The 23125-nt window shown below is 42.6% G+C and overlaps 1 protein-coding gene across 2 annotated transcripts in view; it reads right to left on the reverse strand.

The window, feature by feature from the left end:
* Positions 1-350: 350 nt before the first annotated feature.
* The window catches only part of LOC137375457 (ski-like protein), an 82986-nt gene continuing 60211 nt past the window's right edge, over positions 351-23125 (reverse strand). The window contains exons 2-7 of one of the 2 annotated variants that reach the window (XM_068042739.1): positions 21212-21301; positions 20400-20500; positions 17497-17738; positions 14628-14893; positions 4009-4236; positions 351-1829 (exon numbers count right to left, since the gene is read on the reverse strand). In XM_068042739.1, coding sequence (XP_067898840.1) covers positions 1647-1829; positions 4009-4236; positions 14628-14893; positions 17497-17738; positions 20400-20500; positions 21212-21301 — 1110 coding nt within the window. In that variant the 3' untranslated portion in view covers positions 351-1646. Of the gene's footprint in view, positions 1830-4008; positions 4237-14627; positions 14894-17496; positions 17739-20399; positions 20501-21211; positions 21305-23125 lie in introns of both variants that reach the window. The other variant, XM_068042738.1, reaches the window with a different exon arrangement.

Raw genomic sequence — 23125 nt, forward strand, 5'->3', positions numbered from 1 at the left:
ATGGTGCAATACACCCATAGTAATGTTACACAAATACTGGATCTGATTGGTACTAGCTTAAATTTATGTCACTTGTAGCAGCTGAAAGGTCAGTAAAAGAGGCAGATGTGTAACTTCACACATGGAGATCAAAAGGTCTCCTTACACAAATTCATAATTAATTATATATTTCTGGAGGTTTCTACGATCTGAAGCTTCAGTTCTTTATCCATGGCTTCCAATTTTTCTCATGCTTCATGTTCAGTTTTTATATGTACATATAAATATGTACAAGCACACAAGTTGCGTCTGCAGTGAAAAGCCAGTGAACCAATAGATTCTACATCCATATTAAAACCAGCAAAGTTGAGTTTTTAGTTCCCATCAGTACATTTATTCCATATGTTTCAGTACCATTTCATATTAGAGAAATTATCAATCTTTTGTCACACATAAAATCTATTAAAATGATGTTACAGATGGCACAATCCCATTTGCCATACAGACCAGGAAGGTCCCAGATTCAATGCCGACTGATTCTGTGTTGGCTAATCTCAACTGGGGTGGCAGCAGGAGGCTCGACAATTAGCCCGAGCTCTCCAAGTTTGGAGGGAAGCAAACCAAAACCAGTCAAGATTCCACTCCTAATCACGGTCCAGTGACTCCAGCTGGAACAGCATGTGTGTGGATGCTGAGTGAGGACACAATTAAGCTCAAGTACGAATGCTTCAAAAGCCTGCTAGTACTCACTCGCAATGCTCACATCTTCCAGCTTGGCAAATTCTCAAAAAGAAAACAGCACCCACAGGAATGCACCCCAGCAAGGAGTCAGTGCCTTCAAGAAAGTGGCAAAAAATTGAGGATTTATTAAATGCTCTTATATAACTCAACATTTGGAAGAAACTACATGAAACTGTGACTATGCCTGCTATATACTGTACATTTACAGAACTTATCCAATAGGAGGCGGCAATTTAGGGATCTGCCTTTTGAAAAAAGTGAAACCCATTTGCCAATGGACTTTTCAGCTGTTACATCAACAAATCATATCCTCCTGGATTATTCATAATCTAAAGTCCTGGCCTGTCCTGTGTATGAGAACTATCAGTTCAGAAGAGCTGAGGGGTAGGAGCACCAATAAGAATACATGCAAATCCAGACAATAAAATTGAGGTTTTCTGAGTTATCAAATGGTAGCAAATTACAAAACAAGCTTCCTGTATATCTATGCAATTTATAAAGTAAACAGGATTCTGCAATAAACAAAAGCACTGGACCAATGCTGCTGATGCTTTTAACGAAAGCCATTTACAAAAGCGTTGGGAAAAAGAGGACAGAAAACAGATTATGAAGTTTGACTGGCTCTACATGCATATAAATTTTCAAAGGTTATGAAATAACCTTTTGTCCATGCTATGCCATTTTGCTTTGCATTGAATGTGTACATCACATACACAAAACTCTGAGTTTAAACCAGAGTTTCTACTTTTTGCTCTAAACTGGATTAGTTAAAATCAACTCCAGTATCTCCAACACAGCTGCTATTCAGTTGTACAGATTTCTTGCATCTGTAGGTTCAAGTCCTGAACTCAGTCTTCCTTTTTAAAGCAATTTTAAAAATTACTTCACTTCAAACTGCTGGTGCCCCAGGAGAGCTTTGGTTGTGATCAGTCTGCTACAGAGTTCACCTCAGTGCCAGCTTTATTCCTGGAAGTTTCTAAGATCTGAAGCTTCAGTTCTTTAACCATGGCTTCCAGTTTTTCTCGTGCTTCTCGTTCACATCTCAGTTCTTCTTGAAGTTCTCGGCGATCTGCCTCTGCTCGGTCCAGCCTCTGTCTCAACTCTGATAACTGTACAACATAATAGAAGGGGGTTATAAACAAACCAAAGTTAAAGCTGGACTCCTATCTGTAAAGATCCATTTCAGCACTAAGTTTATGTGACTATTGTCTAAAGAATATTCCAAGAATGTGGCTCCGTGCTTTCAGACTGCATCAAGTCTGGAATGATGCTCAGCTTTTTGCAGCTCAGCAACAACCATTACAAATGGCGAGCTTTCAAAATTGATTCCATCTCCGGTCATTCTCTTGAACGGAGAAAGATAATTTGCAGCCTTGCTTGACCCAGAGTTCAGCTTTAAACCCCACAAATTATCATCATTCATCATTACTTACATATGCCTCTGAATCACTGACTTCTCCACTTGGTGCAATAACCCTTAAGCATGTCTGGTCATTCTTCTCTGGCTTCCCTCCATAATTCCAACTTGTCCAAAACTCTGCCACTTGTTCTTCTCTAGCACAAGGACATAGATGGACTAGCAGAATGGGCAGACATGTGGCAGATGGAATTTAATACTGACAAGTGTGAGGTGATGCATTTTGGCAGAAGGAATAGAGAGGCAATATATACTTAATGGCACAGATCTAAAGACTGTGCAGAAGAGGTATCTGGGGGTGCATGTGCATAGACCTTTGTAGGTGGCAGGACTTATTGATAGACTGGTTAGTAAAGCATATGGGATCTTGGGCTTCATAAATAGAGGCATTGAGTACAAATGTAGGGAAGTTATGCTGAGCCTTTATAAAGCTCTGGTTAAGCCCCAGCTGGAGTAATGCGCCCAGTTTTGGTCACCACACTTCAGGAAGTATGTGAAGGTCCTTGAGAAGGTGGAGAGGAGATTTACCAGAATAGTTTCAGGGACAGAGAATTTTAGTTACAGGGTTAGGTTGAAAAAGCTGGGTTTGTTCTCCTTAGAACAAAGGAAATTGAGGGGAGATTTCATAGATTATGTACAAGATTATAGTACAAGATTATGACAGGCGTAGATAAGTTAGACAAGGAAAGACTGCTCCTATTAACAAATGGTACAAGGACTTGGGGACACAGATTGAAAGTTATGGGCAAAAGATGCAGGGGGAATATGAGGAAGCACTTTTTATACACAGTGGGTGGTAATGACCTGGAACTTGCTGCCCACAAGGGTGGTGGAAGCTGAGACAACCAATGACTTCAAGAGGAAGTTGGATGGCCACCTGAGAGAAATAGACTTGCACAGCTACAGGGATCAAGCGTGGGAGTGGGACTGACTGCACAGCTCGAGGGCTGGCATGGACACAATGGGCCGAATGGCCTCCTGCTGTGCCATAAATGATTATCACTTTTCTCTACCTCTCCCCAGTGGCCATCGCTCCTATCATCCCTATCGTTGCTGTCTCACGCCCGCACCTTAATTCCCCAACGCTTTCATTTCAAAATCCTTCTCCATACATCCATCTGAAAAATCAAGAGAAGTGGCAGAAAAAAAGAGCTGCACACGAGCATATATATGAAGGTTGACCTTGTCCCTTCAAATGATGGTGTTCCGCCATTTTACTCCAGAGGTTTAAAAACATTGAGAACTGACAAATGATTTCACATGTCCACACTGCTGGCAGGGAGCCTGGCGAGCTAGCAATGTATGTCAGAAATACATAAAAACACACAGAACTCAACACAGAAACTGGACACTTGGCCTGGCTAGTTGTTTTAGTGCTAACCCTCCATGTGAGCAAACAGTCCAAATCACATTTACCCACCCTGTTCCTATTTCCCATTATTCTCTTTTCCTTTATCGACTTATCCACTCTAATTTTGAATGTTGACATGGTTTTGCTACAACCAGAAATTCAGGCACACACAGCCTATGATTTTTCAATCATTAAAATGAGTGGTTCTCACCAGCAGTGCAATGCAGACTTAGAAAAATCACCCCCTCTTTTTATGTCGTAATGATCAGGGTTATTTTAACCTGCATTGTTATGCAGATCCTGAATGTAGCTCAATCTGAGAATTTACAGCTAGCTTCCGGTTATATTGGGGCTTGCATTAGCTCCTACAAATTTAGAAATACCCCCCTATCCAGTGTGCTTCGCAAATATGTCATCTTCAAGTGTGAATACCTATATATTCATTTAAGCTTAATTGTAAATTAATAGGTTTTGTTTCTTTTTATTCCTAATGTAGGCAACACTTTCAGTAAATATGTACCTGTGCAGTGTACTCAGCCTCTTGGCTCCTTTCTGTTGTATGATCGCACAAACAACCCTGCTTCAGTTGCTCCAGTCGCCACTCTAACTCTGCCTGTTCATCGCAGACTGCGTTCATTCTCTGAGCATGCTCAGACTGCAGAGAATCCAGCTCTTGCTGCAGCCCGAGCTTCTCCTCAGTCAATTCTTTGAGTTTCATCCGCTTTGTGACTTGCAATAACTCCACCTCCTGAACAGAAAAGAAGTGAAGACTTAAATTGTGGTCCTGATAGACTTACTCACATAGGCCAGGTTCTCTACTTCTGTACTCTCCAGCCTGTGATTTTTCACCCTTTAAAGTGAATGCACGGAAAATTGCAGGCTGTTGTTCACAGGAATAGAAAATCCAGGCCACAAGTTCTGGCCAATAATTCATAAAATATTATTGTGCATGTGATTAAAGGTCTAATTTTATAAAGTAGCTTAAAAATTCTTACTGCTGAAAAATGAGGGGGGAAATGGGTATTTGTAGGTACTTTATTTTAGAAAAACAGCTTCTTTAGATCACTTTTATGAAGACCATCACTCACTGAACTTGTATGTCAATGTCATAACAAACATGAAATCATTGATATTCAAATACGCATTAAACAGGCAAAGGTCTCAAAATCGACCTAAAGAAGTTAATTAGTTTTAACATTCAGGAAATTAGGACAAATAATGCTCACCTTCATGGGTAGCTTTTCAAATAATATTAATCAACATGTTGAAATTTTATGTTGCCTTTGGTCATGTGTTGTCACAGAAGTAAACATGATACAAAATAATCAAAGAGGTCCAGGCGAGAAAAAATGCATATCATTATGGGGTTTTGGAACAAAGCAGAATACATCCAGCAGAACCTTTTCTTTGTGTCCATTTGCAATCAGATGTTATCAACTATAATGCTGAAATTCATTTTGGTCTCAGTCTCAATTTATAATGGTTAAGTTAACCTACCGTAGAGCTCTTGTGAAAAATTACAGTGGAAAGCATTTAATTCAAGGAACATACATTAAGGCAACTTGTCCAGCTAAATTACAAGCTAATTATTTAAAATTGGGGTTAGTGTTTGCATTTGCTGCTCTGTTCAGTAGTGGAATTCAAAGGACTCAGTCCCCTGGATTCTGCAGACAGATAACCAAGGCCATATGCATGTCATGGTCATAGAACCAAGTTACAGCATAGAAAGAGGCCATTCAGCCCCTTGTGTCTGCGTGGCTGAAAAAACTAGCCACCCAATCTAATCCCACCTTCAAGCACCCAGTCCAGAGCCTCACGGGTTACAGCACTTCAGGTGCAGGTCCAGATACTTTGAAATGAGTTGAGGGTTTCTGCCTCCACGAGCAATCTGGGCAGTGAATTCCAGACAACCACCACCCTCTGGGTGGGAAAGTTTTTCCTCATGTCCCCTATAATCCTTCTACCAAATCACCTTGAATCTGTGCTCCCTGGTAATTGACCTCTCCACTAGGGGAAACAGGTCCTTCCTGTCTATCTAGGCCCCTCATAATTTTGTACACCTCAATTAAGTCACCCCTCTGCCTCCTCTGTTCTGAGGAAAACAGCCCTAGCCTATCCAACCTTTCCTCATAGCTGCAATTTTCAAGCCCTGGCAACATTCTTGCAAATCTCCTCTGTACTCTCTCCAGAGCAATTATGTCTTTCCTATAATATGTACACAATACTCCAGCTGTGGCCTAACCAGTGTTTTATACAGTTCCAGCATTACATCCCCGCTTTTGTATTCTATACCTCAGCCAATAAAGGAAAGCATTCCATATGCCTTCTGCACCACTCTATCTACCTGTCCTGCCACCTTCAGGGACATGTGGATATGTACTTCAAGGTCTCTCACTTCCACTACCCCTCTCAATATCCTCCCGTTTATTGTGTATTCCCTTGCTTTGTTTGCCCTCCCCAAATGCATTACCTCTTCTTCGGATTGAATTCCATTTGCCACTTTTCCAACCACTCAACCAAACCATTGATATCATTCTGGAATCTACAGCTGTCCGCTTCACTATCAACGACATGGCCAATTTTTGTGTCATCTGCAAATTTCCCAATCATGCCTTCCACATTTAAATCCAAATCATTACTATATACCACAAATAGCAAGGGGCCCAACATTGAGCCCTGCGGAACGGCACTGGAAACCACTTTCCAGTCACAAAAGCATCCTTTGACTACTACCCTTTGATTCTTGTCACTGAGCCAATTTTGGATCCAACTCACCACATTCTCCTGAATCCCACAGGCTTTTACTTTTCTGACTATTCTGCCATGCAGGACCTTGTCAAATGCCTTACTAAAATTCATGTAGACAACATCCACTGCACTACCCTCATCAATCCTCCTGGTTAACTTCCTCAAAAAATTCAATTACGTTAGTAAGGCACAACTTTCCCTTAACAAACTCATGCTGACTATCTCTGATTGATCCGTGCCTAAGTGACAGTTTATCCTACCTCTCAGAATTGATTCTAATAATTTGCCCACCACAGAGGTCAAACTGACCAGCCTATAATTAATTGGTCTATCCTTAGCAGCCTCTTTAAACAATGGTACAACATGTGCAGACCTCCAATCCTCTGGTACCTCACCTGTACCTAGCAAGGACTTGAACATGATCCTCAGAGCATCCGCTATTTCCTCCCTGGCTTCCTTTAACAGCCTGGGATACAATCCATCCGGCCCTGGTGATTTATCCACTTTTCAGGATGTCAGATCCTCTGGTACTTCCTCTCTCATTATGCTTATCATATCTAATATTTCACACAACAGGTTATTTAAAGATCAGCAATGACCCCTAAATATTTTCCCTCAGAAATGTTTCTTATTTGCTAAACCAAGCCATAACAATTTATCGAGCTGACATGGAGGGGTTTGCACTTGCTTACTGTAATGTTGAAAATCTCAATTTTGCCAATTTTTTTTTTACATCAACCCTTCATAAAAAATCAAATGAGTGATGAGTGGAACAAAATAAACAAATTGTCATGACACATTTGCAAATTGTAAACTTGATTTCATTGTCTAACCAGTGTAATATTATAGTAACCTGATTAAAATAGAGCACAAATCTAAAAACAGCAAGTTGCTAGCATGCTTTCCCAAAGTTGAGCTCCTGGATTTGCCTAACTGTAATCAATTCTGACATAGTGGGCCTGCACTTGGATAAGACATTTGGTACAGAAAGAAAGAAAGAAAGAAAGAGAGGGGAAGTTCCAAAGCAATTTATAGCCAAATAAATATTTTTGAAGCATAGTCACTGTTGTAACGTAAGCAAATGCTACAGCCAGTTAGACAAGGGAGTCGAGGGTTATGGGAAAGTGGAGTTGAGACCACAACCAGATCAGCCATGATCTTATCGAACGGCGGAGCAATCTGAAGGGCCAAATGGCCTACTCCTGTTCTTACATTCCTATGTTCCTAGAACAGCACAAAGAGTAATTTCCCACTGAATTTCCCTTTCTTCTGGGTACAATGAACATTTCATTTCAGTATTGTTACATTGACACTACCTTGACAAAAAATGTATGGTTTAAGGAAAAACTATAAATGCTGGAACTCAAGCCCTGTCAATATCTGGAAAGGGAATGCAGGTTTACTTTTCAGATGTAGACTGATGAAAAGATCCACACCAAAATATTACTCTGTCTTCTCTTTTTAAAAATGCAAATAGACCTGCTACATATTTCTAATATTTTAAACTTTTCTTTCACATTTTTGCCCATAAGCCGATAAACAAACTCCAATAACCTTTGCCTACAAAATTCCCTACAGGTCTTATTTACCCTCACACTTTTTTTCCTCACTCCCTGAAATGAAGAATAACACAGCACTCCGTGCATCTCCATCTTGCAAGATGTGCTCAGGAGCACAGACTGATCCAAAATCTGCACCCAAAACTTCAGAACCGATTCCTTTAAAAAAAAATGCTAGATAAATATAAATCGCCCAGATTTTGCAGTGATAATGATAGCAAAAACGGTCAACGTTAGCCACCATTACTCCACTGAAACGGACAGCAACTTCTGGAGTCTTTTCTCTTCTTAGGCAGTCCCTCGGGAATGAGGATGACTTTCTTCTAGTCTAGGGTTGTGCATCGTTAGATGACTGAATAGCCCAATTCTGGATCTGCACATTCTGCCACATGTGCGGCAGGTGGTATTTGTTGAGGCGAGTGAATGGAATGCTCGAATTTCCGAACACTCATTCCACTGTTAGCACTTGGTCATTGAGGGTAAATAAGACCTATCAATGTTGTTCGAACTGGCTGGCTCCTTCGCGGATGCTTCTTCTCCATTCTGGGTAGTCTCAGGCAAGAGATTCCCACGAATCAGTGGAGAGGTCACATTTTTTCAGGGAGGCTCTAAGGACATCCTTGTAGCTTTTCCTCTGCCCCAGATAGCCTCTTGCCGTGATGGAGCTCGGATTGGACAGCTTGTTTTGGGAGTCTTGCATCAGGCATGCGGATGACGTGGCCCGCCCAACGTAACTGACTAGCCATGACCAATGTCTCGATACTGGGGATGTTGGCCTGAGAGAGGACACTGATATTGGAGCGCCTGTCCTGCCACTGAATTTGCAGGATCTTGCAGAGGCACTGCTAGTGATATCTCTCCAGGGCTTTGAGATGTCCGCTGTACAGTGTCCATGTTTCCAACGCATACAGGAGGGCTGGAAACACTGCGGCCCTGTAGACCATGAGCTTGGTGCTCAGACGATCGAAGGCTACACTGGCACATTGGAGGCGATGCTGAGTTTCATCGGCGATGTCTGCCCTTGCTGAGAGGAGGCTCCCAAAGTATGAGAAGTGATCCACATTGTCCAGTGGTTCGCTGTGGATCTTAAGAGTCAGTGGGTTGGGGGGGGGGGGGGGCAGTGTTGCGCTGCGCAAGCAGGCTGGTAGAGGACCTTTGTCTTCCGGATGTTTAGCTTAAGGCCTATTCTTTCATACGCCTCGGTGAATGCATCGACGAAGATTTGAAGCTCGGCCTCTGTGTGCGCGCATACGAAGGCTTCATCAGCATACTGCAGCTCGAGGTTGCTCAACAGAGGTTGCACATGTACAGAATAATACAGAAATTCAGAAGCTGTCATCAGTGATTGTACACTTCTTCAGGGGGTGCGCTGTTGAGGCACCCCCAGACTGAAATCAATCAGAAATCAATTAGTTGAGGAGAATTTCCACTTTCACGCTTGAAAAAGTTACTCCTTGTTGAATGAGGTGTAACTGGGTTTTTAACGTACTAACGTGATAATTACTGCCAAACATCTCAGTGATTCTGAGATGCTAATTTTATGTTTGCGGAAGGTCCAATTTCTCCATAATCACAATAATTCCGCATATTTTTATATTTTCAAGATTGTTTATCTTTATTTTAGCTTCTAACTTAATCCAATCATAATCATTTATTTGGCTATCTGAAAATTTAAAAGTTAAGGATATTAAGTCCTTTTAACTCCCTGGTTTCCTGTATGTGAATGCTTTGATGTGATTAGTTGCTTATCCTGCTTGCTGACATCACTGCTGCTGCATGCCAAAAGAGCCCCTTGACTTGGTGCCAGATTGAAACGGTCATCGGGAATAGGGAAAACCATTCCACAGAGATCGCTAGATCTTTGTTGGCATCCTTCTTAGAGATCAGCAGTGAGCACCTTTGCTTCGCTGCTGATCCCAAACTCCAGCCCAATAAATCAACGTGCAAGCAATTGCATTTTGCAAAATAACTAGGGACGGAATTTTATGGCTGCCGGCAACTCCGGGTCAGAACGGCCGAGAAAACCGAATCCACTCCGCGCCACCTGCATCACGCGTGGGGCTGGCAATTAGCGGCCCCTCGGCATATTCGGCATCCGATAGGGTGCGCGCAGCTGGCTGCAGCAGTGGATTTGGAGGCGTGGTCAATGTCAGCCTTTAAAAAGGCAAACAGCAGTACATAGATTTGGGGGCAGGGCCAATGTCAGCACTGTAAAAACGCAGACAACAGTACAATGGAGCAGACTCTCAGGGGAACACAGTGGAGGAGGAGTTGTCAGTGTAACTGCCAAGGTGACCAGCTGACTGGAAAGAGAAGTCAAGTAAAAGTGACAGTGCCCCGGGGGCTGGAAAGGGGCCAACATTTGCAGACGGAAGTCCGTGCGTAGGAGGGGAGAAGGTTCATCACAGCCCCCAGATTCTCAGACGAACCTCTGCAGGTCCTCCTCCAGGCCATGGAAGCAAGGCGGCACATAGTATTCAACGCCAATGGCCGAAGAAGGCCTGCAGAAGTGACCAAGAGGGCCTGGCTGAAGGTCGCTGAGGAGGTCAACAGCCGCTGTGTAGTACGGAGGACATGGCTCCAGTGCAACAAGCAGCCCAATGATCTGCTTCGCTCTGCCCGGATAAGGGGTACTCTGTCATTAATCACATTGTGAATATGTCAGCGAAGGGTTAATCTGTCATAATAATGCAAGGTGGAAACCAGCAATGAGCAGTCCTTGCCTGCTGCATTGTATTGGGATGCAGGATGGGCAGATCTGGGATGCATGGTGATCCAACAGTGTTCCAATTGGGCACGGCATTGTAGTCATGCCGAAATGCAACAACAAACCCAATGGGTGAGGGTGTGAGAGACCAAATCATATGTCTAAACTAGGTGTCCTTGTTTAAATAGAAGAGGGCTCACAATGCCCGAGAGAGGTCCTGAACCAGTGGTGGCCTGGGCAATCAGGCCTATGGAGGAGGATGCCATGATGCTGGCAGGGGAGGATGGAGGACGCGCTGTGGCAGATGGCGAGGTTGGTGGCCCTGGTCGTCAAAGTGACCCATAATGTGGTGGGAGGGTGTTGGGGGGGTTGGGGAGGCAGTTGAAGTGGTGATTGTCTCATGCCCTTAACTGTGCTAATAAAAGTAGATTCACACAAATGTGTGCAAACTGCAGTAAGGAACATGTGCCTCAATCTGTGTCGGAGGAGTGTGGGAGGCCAGGCCAGTGCAGAGCCGCAAGCTGATGCCACACCTCTGAGAACATCGACGGGAGATGTTGCAGCTTCAACATGTGGTGCATGAACATCTGGCGGAGTTGCCAGAGACGCTGCAAGCCATAGCACATACCCTGGAAACTTCCATCCAGGGCATGTCTGCCACAAACTCTCAGGCATTTGTCCATCTGGCATCCTCCATTGACAGATTGGCGGTTGTAGTGGAGGGGCCAGTACTGGAAGCCAACGTGATCTCAGGGGGGAGTGTAGCCTCCCTGGACCAGGCCACCAGGGTGCAAACGCAGATGCGCATGTGGCAGGTCAAGGCTGCTCATCCCTCTGAGGGCAGCTTTGAAGACCAGTTGAGCCTCAGGAGGGCAAAGGGGCAGCAGCTGATAGCACATAGGAGCTCCTTTCCGGGCTCCTGACGCATCATGCATCCCCTTGCTCCCTCCACGAGTTACATGCCAACCGCAAACTCCAAGGGTGTTAGAGGGTGCACCTGATATTTCTCATGAGCACCATGATATGCCGCAGCCTGCACAGCTACAAGCAGACAGAGGACGTCCGCCAAAATCATCAAGAGCAGGGCGGCAGCCCGATCAGCCACCTGCCTCTGGTGAGTCTGGCGACGAGGGATCGTCCACACGCAACAGCACCCACAAACATTTTAAGAAATCACAGCAATATCACTCCTGGTTCACTGAGTTACCTTCCGATTATTTATTTCAATTGCACATTACATCACTGTAAATAAATTTGTGGTTTGAACAATTAACTTTCCATATGTCATCCATGAGGCAGCATCAGACATCGTTACGCTGCTGAAGCAGTGATATATAAGATGTCACACACTTGGGTTGGGATCATCGTGACATGATGCGGTTTTTAATCTGATCACTTTCTTCCCTTGGATGTGCGTGTCTTTCCCCTCTCACAATCCCACAATGGCTCAGTGCATGCCACAATGTGAAATCCTTGCATGGAGCGATCCTCTCAAGAGAAACACCTGCCTATTAGGGCATCCCAGGTCTCTCTTGCTGCTAATTCCAGAGGACATTCTGCTTCCTCTACTATGTCATCTTGTGGGTATTGCCCATCGTCATCTGATGACGCCTCACAGTTACCCTGAACCTCCTCAATGGAGTCTCCCCTTTCCATCGCCAGGTTATGCAAGACACAACAAATGACAATAACCTTGGATGCCTGTGCTGGCACGTACTTCAGTGCTCCACCTGATCGGTCCAGACATCTGAATCTCATCTTCAGCAGGCCAATCATTGGTTCGATTGTGACTCTCATTGAAGTGTTCCTCAGCATGACCCCTTGGGATTCTCATGGGTGTCATCAGCCATGTCTTCAAAGGATAACCCCTGTTGCCAAGTAGCCAACCTTCCAGTCTATCCAGGGGACTAAAAGGAGCAGGCACCTGACAGTTTCTGAGAATGTATGCATCGTGGCAACTCCCTGGGTACCGTGCACAAACCTGCATGATTCTCTTGCGATAATCGCAAACAAGCTGAACGTTCAATGAATGGTAGCCTTTTCGGTTAATGAATGCCCCTGGATGACCTGCTGGTGATCTAATTGCCACATACGTACAGTCTATAATGCCCTGAAACATTGGGAACCCAGCTATTGCGCTGATTCCTCCTGCTCGTTCAGCCTGGCTGGTGTTGTCCGCTTTGAAACTAATGAAATTGTTAGCACGTCTGAACAGTGCATCAGTCACAACCTTTATGCAGTGGTGCGCAGCTGCTTGGAAGACTCCGCACAAGTCTGCTGTCGATGCTTGGAAAGAGTCACACGCATAAGAGTTAAGGATGAGAGTCACCTTTAGAGTGACTGGCATTGAATGGCCACCGAGGCAGTTTGAGGCTACATCCACTGCCACCATCTCACAGAACAATGTCACGGTCTCATATGACAGACACAGCTTTCTTCTGCACTGGCGTTCCGACAGCTGCAGGTAGCTCAGATGCGGTCGAAATACCCTGCCTGTTGGGTAGGCGTGTCTCCTGACACGTATTCGCTCTAACCCGACTCTGCCACCTGCTCTCCCTCCCGCATAACGGGCAGCCACTTGACCAGCTGCTTGCGCGTGCCCATGCCCAGCTGTCCTTCTGTCCCGGATTGGGGCACGGTCCTCCTCCTCTGAAGTGCTGCCTCCAGAATGCACAATTCCCATCGTTGGACTGATTACCAGATTCAATGTTTAAATCTCTTAAGCTCCAGCTGTCAGGACAGGCAAACACAACCCCCTTCTTTCTACTCACTGATTCAGGACAGATAAGTCCCGAGCTGCAATGAGTCAGACTCAGTTGAAGTCCTCTGCACAAGCTACAAATGTCAACATTTATACGAAACACAAAAACTCTCTCGGATAAACAACACCAAAAACTTTACCTCCAACACCCTCACTTATTTCCTGCCTTCCACCCTTTTAAAGCTGCCGGGCCCCCAACACGATCAGTGACCTGATATACAGCCGTAAAATCAAACGGCCACGTAAATATCCAGTCAATTGGCTTCTCAACTGCTTTAAGTGTCTTGAAATTACTTGCGGTTGGGCGTACGAGTGTCGACTCATTCGCGCCCAACTTCCTGGATCATGAAATGGCGTCTGTGCGTGACGCCACCCGGCCACCTCCGAACGGACCCGATTAAGGTAGGTAAAATTCCGACCTAAATGTCTAATACAGAGATCATCAATGTTTTCCACTAGTTTTTCTGTGTTATATCTGACCACTTGTTAGTTATTCTATTGCATCCCAGAGACCAATTCAATCAACTAAAATAGATGGAAACATGAAACTGTCAAATCACAAGAAATTCGATTACAATGCTCCGTTAAATAGATTTTAAATGTGACTTCGAATTGTGTGGTGAGGAATAATCAAACTACCAAAAATCACATAAAAGTTACTTAGCATAGCCTATACAGATTAGTATCGGCAGTTCAGTGGCAAAACATTTTCTTTGCTGTTTATTTATCTCTGGTTGCCCCATGTACCAATTGTATGTCAGCCATGGTTCAGTTGGCAGCACCCGCATCTGACTCAGTTTGTAGATTCAAGTACCAATCCAGAGACTTGAGCACAAAAATCTAGGCTGACACTCCACTGCAGTACTGAGGGAGCAGTGCATTATCAGATGAAATGTTAAACTGAGGCCCCGTCGGCCTTCTCAGGTGGATGTAAAAGATGCAATGGCACTATTTCAAAAAGCAGGGGAGTTCTCCCCAGCGTCCTGACCAATATTAATCCCTCAATCATCATTTTTTAAAAAAAATCACATTGCTGTTTGTGGGAGTTGCTGTGTGCAAATTGGCTCCTGCATTTCTTATATTCCAACAGTGACTACGCTTCAAAAGTACTTCATTGGCTTTGGGATGTTGAGGTTATGAAAGGTGCTATATAACTGAAAGTCTTTCTTTCTAACGATAAACGGAAAAGTACACCACCCAGTGATAGCAGAAGGTTATAACTCAAGTTTGCTGCAGCCCAAAACACCACAATTTTTTTTCTCAAGTCTGGTGGCTCAATTATCTATGTTCAGTTGCAGCAAAACATCAATCTCCATGTATAAAGAATTTTGTTTTTAAAAGTATAGCCAATATTTTTTCATTACCATTTGCAGATGTTTCTTCTGTTGAATTGTGTTATTCAGCTTCTCTTGTTGTTTACAATACGTTTTCATGATTTGTTCCACTATTTTTTCATTCTCCTCTTCTGTAGTAATTCCAATGCGTAGAGGTGAATTCCCAGTTTCTCGGTCAGTACTTGTTGCATGGTTATCCAATTCCATGGCAATCCCCTGTTTATTTGTGTCATGGACATGCTCAGACTTTATGTATCCCTCTACATTTTCAGTAGAGGACTCTGAGGCTCGATAACCTACGAAAAAGAGATAATGAAACCAAAATTTCAATATTAAGTCTTTCTTAACCTACCTGGTCCTAAACGCATACTTATCAAGGAACAATATTTAAAGAGCAGTATTTGAGCACCACAGAATTCATTACTTAGAGTAGCATATTAAAATAGAAATTAAAACTCCAAGTTGCATATTCAAGATTTTGAGCAAGCAGCTTTCAAGGACACTGATCATAAATTACCATGAAAGCAAACTGAAAATTTGGTAAAAATCTGAGAATGTAATTAAAAGATTCAAATTATGATTTATGCCTCACCATTGGAACAGAAGACAGCCATTCAGCCTCTTGAGCATGTTCCACCTTCAATTAAATCATGGTCTAACCCTAATCCTACTTGGAGCAGGTTTCAGAATGCACCCTTCCTTTTTATGAAAAAGTGCTTCCTGATTTCACACTAAATGGCCCAGCTATAATTTTATAATGCCCCCTACCTACCCTATCGAATCCTTTAATCATTTTAAATACCTCAATTAGATCATTTCTCAACTTTCTAAACTTAAGAGAATACAAACCAAGGTTATGCAACCTGTACTCATAATTTAACCCTTTAAGCCCCCGTATCATTCTGGTAGATCTGAATATTCAAGGCCAATATAGCACCAGGACATCGCTGCAGTAGTTCCTAAGGGTAGTTTCCCAGGCCCAACTATCTTCAGCTGCTTCATCAATGACCTCCCCTCCATTATTAGGTCAGAAGTGGAGATGTTCACAGTGTTCAGTACCATTCGCAACTCCTCAGATAACAAAGCAGTTCGTGCCCACATGCAGCAAGACCTGAACATTGAGGCTTGGGCTGATTATGTCAAGTAACATTCATGCCACACAGGTGCCAGAGAATGGTCATCTCCAACAAGAGGATCTAACCATCTATCCTTGATGTTAAATTTCATCACCAACGACATCCTGGGGCTACCATTGACCAGAAACTGAACTGGATCAGCTATATAAATACTTTGGCTACAAGAGCAGGTCAGAGACCAGGAATTCTGTGACAAGTAATTCACCTCTTCACTCTCCAAAGCCTGACTACCACCTACAAGGTTATGAAATACTCCCCATTTGCCTGGATGGGTGCAGCTCCAACAACACTCAAGAAACTCGACACTACCCAGGACAAAGCAGCCTGCATGGCCAGCACACCATTCACCATCTTAAATATTCACTCTCTCCACCACTGGCACACAGTGGCAGCAGTGTGTATCATATAAAAGATGCACAGTAACAACTCAACAAGGCTCCTTCGACAGCACCTACCAAACCCGTGACTTCTGCCACCTAGAAGAACAAGGGCAGGAGATGCACGGGAACACCACCACCTGCAAGTTCCCCTCAAAGTCACACACCATCCTGACTTGGAACTATATCACCATTCCTTCACTATCGGTGGGTCAAAATCCTGGAACTCCCTCCCTAACAGCACTAAAATACTGCAACAGTTCAAGAAAGTGGCTCATCACCATTTTCTCAAGGGCAATTAGAGATGGGCAATAAATGTGACCTTGCCAGTGTCACTCACATTCCAAGATCGAATAAAAAAAATTTGAGGTTCACAGCCCGAAACTGAATGCCAGTAATCCAGCTGGAGCCTAAGCAAGGTTCAGTACAACCTTTGAATTCCAACTACCTTGAATTAAGGCCAACATTCCATTAGCCTTTTTGATTACTTTTCACATCTGTGCACTAGATTTTAGTGATTTTGGTACATGGACAGCTCAATCCCTTTGCTCTTACACAGTCTAGTCTCTCATGATTAAGAAAATATCCTGATTTTTCTTTCTCAGATCCAATGGATGACATCACATATCCCTACACTAAACTCCACCTTCCACAGTTTTGCACAGCCACTTTGTAACTTCCGCCTCTCATCCACAAAACTTCTGCGCGTACCAACCTGGTGTCATCTGCAAGCTTGCATTTTCTCTTTTGGGCCTCCTTATCTCGAGAGACAATGGATACGCGCCTGGAGGTGGTCAGTGGTTTGTGAAGCAGCGCCTGGAGTGGCTATAAAGGCCAATTCTGGAGTGACAGGCTCTTCCACAGGTGCTGCAGAGAAATTTGTTTGTTGGGGCTGTTGCACAGTTGGCTCTCCCCTTGCGCCTCTGTCTTTTTTCCTGCCAAGCTTGCATATCCAGCTCTCTATTCCTTCATTCAAGTTATTAACATATATGGTGTAAATCTGAGGCCCCAGAACAGATCCCACTTGTCACAGCTTGACAATCAGAGAATGAAACCTTTATCCCTACTCTCCTGCCTGCCAAACAATTAAAAATGCATGACACTAGGTTATCTCCAATTCCATGCATTCCCATTTTTGCTAATAATCTCCCATACGGAACTTCTGGTGATGTACTTGCTCTATGATTACGTTGCGAAAGTATTTAATGCCAAGACAAGCTTGAAATCCATTTTTTAAAATATTGTCAAAGAAGCTAAGCAAAGGTTTATGCCCCTATGTTATAAAAGGCCTGAAAATTACAACATCCATATGACACTCAAGAAGCAAGTTAAAATAGTTCTCCCTGCAGGAGATAGTGTAATATCTAAGCACCATGCTGAACTCACATAGACTGTAAGAATCTGAAGTCGGAATGTTATTCCCTTCCTCCTCTGGAGACAATGCAAAACAGGAAATCAACTTCTTATTCATGTTATCCCTCCGACGCTTCACCTCCTCTTCCAAGGCTGTTGACGTGCTCACCACAGATTCCTTATTCACTGACTTAATGGCATCTCTACATCGTTGTAAAGGTGGAGCCAATGAGACATTTGGAGCTATCACTTTATCGTACATATAAAGAAGACAGCTGCAGAATTTAAAACACAGATTTATTTAAAAAGTCACATACATACTTGTATCACATATTGTGAAATTTGTGTATCTGTCCTAATATCTCCTTATGTGACTCGGTGTCAAATTTTGTTTTGGAACAGTCCTGTGATGTGCCTTGGGGCTTTTTCCTACATTAAAGGCGCTATATAAATGCAAATTGTTGCTATTGTTGTACATATCCTTCCAAACATTGGTTACTATTAGGTGACTGTTTTTTTTTATCTCAAAGCATGCATTTGTTCTTGGGAAGCTAGTTCAGTAAATTTGGTTAACATGTTTAATGCAAAAGGGAGGTCCTGTGATGTTCACATCATAAAGATATAAATCATTGCATTTTATTTTGGATGTTGACATCTTCAAAATTTATCTGCTTTTCTCCTTCAATAAATTAAGCAGATAAAAGCAGAACCAGTTTGCAGTTTGGTCCTTGCTAAATTCTGAAGGCTGCTCAGACAAAAGACCTCTTGTGTGCATGTAACCACATAGTTCATATGAAATTCCCCACCCAAGAGATATGGCTCAATCTAACATTCTACCATCAAGCAGTGCAAGAACACTCAACTGTTAACATTCACTCAGCCAATTCTCAGGATTTGAACTACTACTGAAAGCTTATGATGCACTGTGATTTATAAATTGCAGTTGTGCTATACTCTCAAATTGGATTAATCCACAAGGGTAGATTGATGTGAGGGATTTTTGATCACATTAAAATATGGTAGCAAGGCAAAAGTGTTAAACATTTCCCTGCATTAAATATTTTCAGGAAGTAATAAGGTAAAATGTTGAGCGCCTCAACAAAAAACATGCAAGCCTGTCTAGTTTAGAAGTGTACAGTTCGATTGTACTGAGCTCCACATGGCTAAGGAAACAAGACATCAAGGTTCACAATCATTTTGTATCATTAGTCTGGACAGTTATGAACCATTTGTGCAACTAAGGCAGCATGCATTAACGTGCTCAACTTCCAATTTCTGATCAGAAGTTCACCCTTTTGAACCCAAACAGGGTTAACAGCAACTTGCATTTGTATATCACCATAAAAACTGAAAACGGTCTTCACAAATATTCATAAAGAAACAGATGAGAAGCTAAGAAGGGTAATAATCTAAGGGTTAACTGAAAGCTTTGTTGAAGAGATGAGTTTTAAAAAGGTTTTTCAAGATGGAGCAGCAGAGTTATTTCGTTCCAAATTATTGGACTATGGCAGTTGAAGGCCCTGTCACTGAGGCTGGTGGCGAGGATGCACGAGAGACCACAGTCAAAGAAACAAGATATTAATGAGATAATAGAAGGCTGAGGGAGGCTGTGGAAATAGGGTGGAGTAATGTCATCAAGGAATTTATAAATGAGGACAAGGACTTGCAATGCAATGCATTGTGGATGGCCAAGCTGTGTAAATCAGCGAGGATGGGGGTGATGTGTGAACTTAATGTGGGACTGGATGTGAGTAAAAGAATTTTTGAACAAGTTGAAGTCTATGGAGGTTGCAGGACGAGGCAGCAGTAAGGAGAGAGCTAGTATGGACAAGTCTGAAGGTGACAAATACATGTCTAATGGTTTCAGCAGTGGAGTGGCTGAATTATGGGCAATGATATGGAATTGGAAGCAAGCAGTCTAGGCAATGGAAAGTGCATGGGGTTTCCAGCTCAGTTCAGGGTTGAACAGAATGCCAAGAACACAAATACAACATGAGCGAGAGGGGTGAAAACAGGAAATGGGCAGTAAAAGTGTTGATATGGGGGAAACTGAGTCAGTGGCAAGGAAGCACAATTTGTGCTGGAGGCCATAGACAATGGTTTTGGTCTGATTACATGCTACTGTATAGCCTTGTGCAATCCTGCTTGGTTTGTTATTCTACTCCTTTATTCTGGCACTGGTGGAACACTCTAACTTCAGTGGTGGCCTCTGGCAGCTAATGTCAAGTATTGCAAGTACGCACTACATTAACATCTCACTTTTACTGTCCTATTATTTCTATTTGACTTATATCTTTAGTCTCCCCCTGTCACAAAAAAAATCATAAGTTTACACCTTCTAAACTAAAATCAAAATCTAGCCTGTGATAGGAAAAAAAGAAGCTGATGGTCAGTTGCCATTGGACACACATATCATCTTTCTGGATAATGCATTGAAATCTGTTTACCTAACGTAACAGAGAGTGCCCGAAGACACGGGCTGGGAGAGCATGATGAGAAACAGGTTCCGTTTCCTTTTCCTCTCCACATCTTAAAATATGGTCCTAATTTCAGCCACTTTGGAAAAATCAAAGGATCCAAAATCCTTGCAACCTTGATTTCAGACCAACTGATTTGTGACAACAAGCTTTAAACAGCTTTATGTATCTACTGCAACCTTGATACAGATACAGGTTTACTTAATGCATTTGTGGGAGATTAATCGAGGCTGTTGTAATTTCTCAATAAGTATAAATTGCTTGTTGTAAAATTACAACAAGATTAGATAAGTCCACTGCGATAATTAATGCAGTATAAGTATATTGCACTGTTAGTCAACAATTTGGCATTATTTATTTCTAGAAGAAGAAAATTAGTCAGCAAAGCGTCTTTAAGTTTTCCTAAGTTATCTTCTTCAGTAGCGGCTGTACTGTAAATCTGTTCCGAGTGAACTATACCTTGGATGGATAACTGAAGCATGTTGCTGAGTCAGATGATCCATTTCTTGTTTGATGACTGGATACCAGTGCTGGAATGTCAGAGTATGCTGGGAGTCAACCTGCAATAAAAAAAGAGGGAAAAAACAACAAATTCTGAATAAAATCAATGCAGTTTATTACTGTTTTAAACCACCAATTCCTCTGCTAGGGTACCAGTCCTTTTGTGACACTAAACTAGAAACACCTTCCATCGCACCAAAAGTAACAGCTGTCTATCAGCAATTCACGCTAGAACTAAATGTTACCGCAGTATTTTACTGAAATGGTAATAGGATAATTGACCAGCTTAGCAGTTATAATAATGATGCTTTGATAAAGGTCACATGAATAGATGGGGTAGGAGTGAATACTTTTTTCTGTTCAGCGGAATGACAATTCAGTTGACTGAAAAACAATAATTATGCATGTGAGATATTCCAGAGATAACATAGAGGCTGCCTTATTTTAAGGATCACTCTCAGAATATACAAAACAAACCTGATCAATTACAGAAGTACAGGTTTCTGACAGTTTAAAAAGCATTGACAACTTGTTGCTGGTTGTATAAATGATTCTGCAGTCAGGCACAGAATAGCACTGAGAACACTGGCCTGGAAACCACAGGACCACAATGACTGATCAACTTCCTCCAGCACATTTAGTTACAAAATTTCAAAATAAAGAAAAAGAAAATTGGTACAGTAAGATCATTTCCAAACTGTTGAAATCTTCCTTTGCACCCATCCCCACCCCTCACCAAAAAAGTACTGCATATTGCATTAATGGAGTACCTTCCTATCAAAGCCTTTCTCAGGCAGCTGATCCTGGGGATCTGTATGCTCTACCCGTGTTTTCTTTGGCTGAAGTTCTTCAGAGCCAGACTGCTGCAAAAGAGAAAATGTAGAATTAAATCTGATGTATTGATACATTTCTTAAACATCAAAAACTTGGCAATGCCCACACTTTGAGACAAAAAAAATACAAGGGAAAAAATGATTTGAACATTAAAATATCTGAAAAGGAAAATGATACAGATCAGCTAGAATTTTATTGGCAAAGACTTGCAACAGTAATTGCCCTTCCCCCCCCACACCCCTCCAAATCTGTATGAGTAGCAGCTGTGATCTTCACGTTTGGATGTGTGAAAAAGGTTCCAGGGCTAGCAATAGTGAATTGTTTAACAGATTGTTTTTGACTGAGATACAACAGGCAGACCCTGACTTAAGACATTTGTCTCAGATGCCAAAGACTTGCGGGTTGATAGGTAAATTGGCCATTGTAAATTGCCCCTAGTGTAGGTAGGAGAATTGAGGGAAGATGGGAGGGGGAAATGGGATTAATGTAGGATTAGTATAAATGGGTGGTTGATGGTTGGCACCGACTCGGTGGGCCGAAGGGCCTGTTTCGGTGCTGTATCTCTCTATGATTCTACGATTCTATGGCGTGTTCTGAGGCAGAAGCTGAAAAGGTCCCAGAGTGCTATTATATTAAGAATGGCATTCTAATGAGAAAGTGGAGACCTACCCAGAGGCTCACTGATGAGGATTGGGCTGGAGTCCATCAGGTTGTTTTTACCCAGGGGGTACCGTAGTGAAATTTGAGAATTGCCCATGAAATCCCAGTGGCAGGTCATGTGGGTATTCTAAAGGCTCAGGCCAGAATAAGACAGCATTTGTATCGGCCAGGCTTGCATAAGGACGTGGTTGAATTTTGCACAACTTGTCATACATGTCAGGTAGTTGGGAAGCCACAGCCTTCAATTAAGCCAGCCCCATTGATGTTGATACTTGCTTTTGATGAACGGTTTAGTAGGGTTCTTGTGGATTATGTCAAACCATTACCCACAACTAAGTCAGGTCACGAGTTTCTCCTAACCATCATGGATTTGTCCACTAGGTTTCCAGAGGCAATACCTTTGAAAAAGATCACAGCAAAAGTTGTGATTGAGGGATTCATTCAGTTTTTCACTAAATATGGATTGCCAAAAGAAATTCAGTCAGACCAGAGGTCAAATTTCATGTCAGCAGTATTTCAAGAGGTCATGTGCAATGTGGGAGTGAAACAGCTCAAATCGTCCGCTTATCACCCGCAGTCACAAGGTGCTTTGGAAAGGTATCACCAAACCCTAAAAGGTACAACAAAGGATTACTGCGTTGAGTAACCTCACGATTGGGATAAAAGGATATTATTTTTATTATACACCAAATGAGTCCACTGGTTTCAGTCCATTTTAACTGGTCTAAGGGCATGAGGTTAGGGGTCCCCTTAAACTCATCAAGGAGAGATTTTTAGCACAGTAAGAGGAAACTACCCTCTTAGATTATGTGTTAGAGTTGAGAAGACTCACAAAACGCTTGTGAGATGGCCAGAAAATATCTTAAAATTTCTCAGCAAGTGATGAAAACTGAAGTGGATAGAACAGCTCAGGCAAGCAGTTTGCACCCTGGAGACAAGGTGTTTGTGTTGATGCCTTTGCCTGGGTAACAACTGAAAGCTATGTTCAGTGCACCTTACTTCATTAAAAGGAAACTTAGTGAGATAAACTATTTGGTTAGTACCCTAGACAGACGAAATAGTCAAAGGATGTCACGTGAGTATGTTGAAAAGGTACCATGACCGTGGACCTCATCAACCAGCAAATATATGTCAAAGGACAGAAGAGGTGGTTAAGGATAGCGTTACTTTCAATGAACTGGATGAAGGGC

The sequence above is a fragment of the Heterodontus francisci genome, chromosome 11 (genome assembly GCF_036365525.1).
Source record: "Heterodontus francisci isolate sHetFra1 chromosome 11, sHetFra1.hap1, whole genome shotgun sequence".
NCBI lineage: Eukaryota > Metazoa > Chordata > Chondrichthyes > Heterodontiformes > Heterodontidae > Heterodontus > Heterodontus francisci.